This window comes from Camelina sativa, chromosome 15 (assembly GCF_000633955.1).
Source record: "Camelina sativa cultivar DH55 chromosome 15, Cs, whole genome shotgun sequence".
Taxonomy (NCBI): Eukaryota; Viridiplantae; Streptophyta; class Magnoliopsida; order Brassicales; family Brassicaceae; genus Camelina; species Camelina sativa.
In genome coordinates this window covers 12666241-12671775 of record NC_025699.1, presented here as the reverse complement: position 1 = coordinate 12671775, position 5535 = coordinate 12666241, and the positions used below count along the sequence as shown (strand labels likewise).

Below are 5535 nucleotides of genomic sequence, written 5' to 3'. Positions count from 1 at the left end.
TTAGTAAGGGTGATGATTTCATTTTTGGGCATATTCTTATGGTAGGATATTTAAACTTTTTTATGAAAGTCATCATGAAATTCAAAAAAATTTTCTTTAATTTCATTAAGTCCTTCCTTAATTTCATATAATCTTTCATGAAGTTCAGTTACAGTTAAAACAAAGTGCTAACAATGAAATTCAAGAATATTTAGAAAAACCTTCCAAAAAAAATTCAAGGATGTTTTCCTAAATCTTATGAAATTCTTCCTAAATTTTTTAAAAATGAGTTTTTGAATCTTTTATCTATGTGGTACCCTAATGTATCACATATTACTTCAATACTATATAATGAATTTTATTCATTGAACTGTTTTTAACTATTATAAGATTTATACAAGAACACTTTAAAGTTGTAATCTTCATATAATCTTTTCAACCATTATTTTATGAAGATCATCCTGAATTTTAAGGAGTCATTCCTGAATATTATTGAATCCTTCCTAAATTTGAATAAATGTGTTTCTAAATTTGTTTCTTGTGTGTTTTGCTTCAATGTGTCAAATATTAGTAGATAACTCTATTAGTGAAGGGGTAATGATTCATTTTTGTGCAGATTATGATTTTAGGAAATCCAAACTTTTTTATGAAAGTCATCATGAAGTTCAAAGAATCCTTCATGAATTTCATAAAATCCATCCTTAATTTCATATAATCTTTCCTGAAGTTTAATCACAGTTAAAGCAAAGTGCTAACAGAAACATCTTACAAGTACCGAAACAATTAAAAAGGTTTCACAAGCATCATACATGTCTAGGAAAAAATAAAGTAAAACTAGAGGAAGGAACATAGTCCTAGAAATGTCATCACACTCCATAAAGATATCCAAAGCATACTTGCATCTTGTGTTGTTTGTAGATACATCACATAGCTTGGGAAAAATTTCAATCCCCATTTCCTGCCATAAAAATAGAAACCACAGAATATGTTTCTGGAAAGTCTTCTTGAATTCTCAACAATGCTTCCTAACGTTTTAAGTATGACTAAAAAACACATCAGTACACAAGAAACAACAAGAAAAAATACACAAACAACAATAAATAAGGATAAAAACATGGTATAAGTAATAAGAAAACTGAGTTCTCTTCTAAAAAGGGACAGTGAAAATACTAATCTAAAATCAAATTCAATCATCTAATTTACTATTCTTAAAAGCCAATCTAATCAAGTCCAAACACCTAACTCTCTCAATTATCCAACATAATTAAAAACTACTTCATCTACCGATTTGATTCCATAGACCTAAGAAAACGCAAGACCTGGTGAAGGCGTGAAGCATACATCGATGAAAATTTGGCCAGAAATTTCAGCCTCAGATTTGCCTTTCTTTGTAAAAACGGAGAAATCGTAGCTTCCTTGAATCCTCCCTTATTCATTCCATGTGCTCTGCCCATGTCTCACAAGAACCATCCGCTTCGTCGTCTTGACGGTGCCTAGATCTTGTAAGCTTGATGACCGGATCAAAAGGCAGCGGCGAGTCAGGATTTTGGATGGAAAAGTTTGGCTAATTTGCTTGTGAAGCTGCTTCATTGTTCTCTGATTTAAGCTCGTCGCCGGTAAAAATTAAATTTCAAAAGTCGATTTATCCAAAGATGACGAAGACAATTTAGAAAGATGGAAGTTTTATCAAATATTTTAATAAATAATTTTAATACAGTATTAAATTAGAGTATTCGTGCTAAATTTGGAAAATAAGAGAGTGTGTGCTAATTTTGGAAAAAAACTTAAATTTGTGCTATTTTTTAAGAATCTCCCTTAATTTTGATAATTGAGTCATTTACATTAATAATTAAAATAAAATAGAATGTTTTTCTTCCAAATTAAAATAATGAAGAAATTGTAGTACAAATGTACAATTATAAAAATATTAATTAAATTACAATAGTTGACCAAAACAACAAATTTACTGAATAAAAAAAAATTAGAGAGGATAATAAAAGAGATTACGGCAACTCAAGCGGCCAGAATCTCAAGCCCAAGCCTAACCACCACTGCTCCACGGTCAAGAAACTACGCCTCTCAACAAAGCCACCGTCCCTAATCACTCTCCTTCGCCAAAAATCCATCCGCCCCGAGAAAACAGATTTAACCTGTGCGACTACCGTGAAAGAAAGATGCATGCTCCGGTTGGATTTCTCCCAATCTTCGCTAGAAGAACATGTCTCCTCCGTAAAGCGCCAGTACAAGAACTCTACATCATCATCACATGGAACACATTAGGAAAACAAATCTTTGAGATGCCGACAGGAGTGTTCTTTAGCGGAGAGGTTCAACATCTTCACCGGAAAGATGGAGTGCTTGACTCACGGAGAAGTTTGATGTCACATTATATGACATAGAAGATGAGGAAAAGTTTGATTCTTTTCGCTGGAGACTCGGGTGGGGCGCTTGCTTTTAGCTTTGATTCTCGTGTAGGTTTTATCACTTAAGAGATATTGTAAATGCTAGATATTGATTAAAAAGATTTGAATCTGAATTAGGAGATATTGTAACTGCTAGATATTGATCAAAAGATATTTACTTGCCATATATATTGGTTAACTAAAGGAAACTAGTAAATAACAATTACTGTATGTTTGCTAAAAGTCTCCCGCACAATAAAAATTAAGGTAAAAATACATCATTTTAACAATCAAAACTAAATCATATAATTAATTTTGGTATAATTTATATCAATTTTATTAGCATCATTTTTTTATTGATGTAAATTTTTTTTAAAAAAAATTAAGTGATGTTAGTAAAAATTAGTAAATACATCAATTACTTAAGTGATGGAAATATATATATTTGTATCAGTATTTTAAAAGTGATACAAACAAATATAAAGTTGCATCAATTTTGATGAATTGATGTCAAATAAATTAATATTAATATCAATTATCATTAATGATGTTAAATTAGATATTTTGTATCAATTATTAATAGGGAAATTACCTAGAATATTGCATAAAAGTAGGTTTATTACTAGACTAATACGTTGAGTTGTGTGTTTTATTACAGATGCCATTTACATTTAAAATTGTCTTTGATTTTGAAGAGAAAGGAACACAAAAACCTTGAAAGATCGATTCCTAATTTTTTTGGATTCTCTTAAATAAAAACATCAGATTGATTCTTTCTAATTTGATTCATCTTCTTCGACTAAAATTATTGCAAAAGAAAAAAAATAATCAGAGCTGGACAAATGTTGTGTGGGCTCACGGTTCACTTTCTCTTGAGAATAAAGTTTCAGATCTAGTTTTTGTTTTGCCTGAGTTATCGTCCGAGCAGCAACAAGAAAAGTGAGCAATCTTTCACTCCCGTCAGCGCAGCGGTGGGTTTCTGACAAGCAACGCGGCAGTGACGCATCCACGGTGGCTGGGACGTGTGTTGCAGAGCGACGGAGTTATCCAACTTGGGAAAGGATTAGGATTAGGAAAGGATTAGAGCTGTTGAAACCGGTGAAGATATCAGTATCAACTTGGGTCCTCTTGAGGAGTTATCCAACTTATTCAAAGCTGATCTGCTTCTTTGTGAATCCGGTGGAGGTGAGGTTTCAGTTCTTTTACCTGCGTGTGTCTTTGATTCAGGTCAGTTCAAGGAGCTGAAATCGATACTTCTCCTCCGTTCGGGTCAGTTCAAGAAGCTGTGACCCGATTCAGTGGTCATGGTTCTTGGGTTCCTTTCAAGCTTGAAGACAGTTTCGTAAGTTTTGTTCTTTTCTCAGTTTCTTACATACAAACACATTTGATCCTTTGATTTGTGACCATTGCCCATTGTTCTTGAGGTCTTTTAACTGAAGTTGAGTAAAGTTTCATGATTTCTGTTGAGGGTGGAGGTGAGGTTTCAGCAGAGAGCTTGCTGACTATATCATCTACATCATCGATGTATCCGCTGGTGATAAAATACCCCGTAAAGGTGGCCCTGGCATATTTGTTACATACACAATTACGGAAAGCCCCCTCCTTCAAGAGGCAGCGAAGTGAACGTTCGATTCCGACAGCGGCGAGAAAGAGAAAGAGAGAGAAAATGACTAAGAAAGCTCCCAATTCAGGGTTATCGCGGCCTTTGTCTCTGTCGTGCAGTGGAGGCTTTCTTGTAGAGCAAAGTTTACAGAACAAAGTTTTGGTTTTTACCTGGTTCTGCTCTGATTTCCTGATCTGTTTAGGGTTTAAGGGGTCTTCTTAGTCTCTCTTGTGATTACTGATTAAGTGGTTAGGTATGCAATTTGGATCTAACTGAAATTAAATTTGAGAGCTTTATGCTATTCAACGGAGATGGGTGAGAATAATTAGGGTGAGAGGATGGATGTTAAACTTTTGTTAATTTGCGTTTTGAATTTTTTTTACAGGAACGTAGATTTAGCTGTGAAGTCAAGTGAAAGTGTGAGAAGGTCTACAAGACTGAGACTTCAGCCGTTGAGAAAGCCAAATATAAGCCAGAGGAAGAAACCTGTTAAACTTTGTTCCAAGATGCCTAAGCAACCTCCCACTGCTTTCTTTTATTTCTTGTAGGTACTCATATGATTGCAAATTGTTGTCTATTAGATTTTAAGCTCAGCTGAACTTCAAGGCAGTCCTCTCTTAAGGGGAAGTTTGTCTGTGCATTTTGCCATTGGTCTTTAGGATTTGTGTTGTTGTTATGTGTTACTTTTAGAAAACATACAAAGAAACACCTTTTGTATGTATTTTCCTCATACTGCGTTATGTTTTTGGTTCCTTAGGGAGGATTTCCGGAAGCAATATCAAGAGCAGAATCCGGAGGTCAAGTCCATGCGCGAGGTTGTAAAGAATTACTTTGTTGTATTCAAAAGTAAAAAAATTGTGATGATAATATTCACTTTGGTTCGGTTGCTGAATCTGTTATAATCTTTATTCTATTGAGATTGGGAAGTCATGTGTAGAGAAATGGAAAACAATGATATACGAGGTAACATAGGTTTTTTTCTTAAGTCCCAGTTACTTTATTGTCTCTTGGAGTTTGCCAACATACTTAGCTCTGTCATATTCTAAGAGTTTCCTCAATAACATTTGTTTGAATGATATGTGAATGCATGGAAATGAAATCTGAAATATTGTGTAATGATTACATGCTAGTGTATATAGAGGTTTAGATATGCTTCTTATATGGGTCGGCTGTTGCCATATTGCAATTCACACTGTGTAGTTGTCTTCTTCCTTTGGCGAACAATATCAATATCTCATTCTTTTTCTTCTTGCTACTCGAATGATGTTTAACTGGTTGAGACTGGATCGAAGTTTCTTATTCATAGATTGTTTGTTCCTCGACTGTTTTGTAGGAAAAGGTAAAGTATTAGATCATCTTTATCGGGACTTCTTAGTCAGAACTCTTAACTTTAGTCTGATTAAAAATAAATCAAAAATAGCAATATTACTAAGAAGAGCTTCTTAGTTAAGACGTTAAGAAGCGTCGATGTGCTCAATTATTGTTGGGTGAGGGAAAAAAGATAGATAATTTTTTCTTCCTCCTCTCTCTCTTTGTCGACAATCAATTGCA

The 5535-nt window shown here is 33.9% G+C and overlaps 1 protein-coding gene across 2 annotated transcripts; it reads left to right on the top strand.

The window, feature by feature from the left end:
* On the top strand, window positions 3048-5334 carry LOC104746602 (high mobility group B protein 14; the record flags this gene model as incomplete). Of its 2 annotated transcripts, XM_010468121.2 has the most annotated exon segments (6): window positions 3048-3723; window positions 3831-4157; window positions 4370-4528; window positions 4742-4799; window positions 4903-4947; window positions 5318-5334. In XM_010468121.2, coding segments are annotated over 6 exon segments (644 nt in total), but the record flags the coding sequence as incomplete, so codon positions are not given.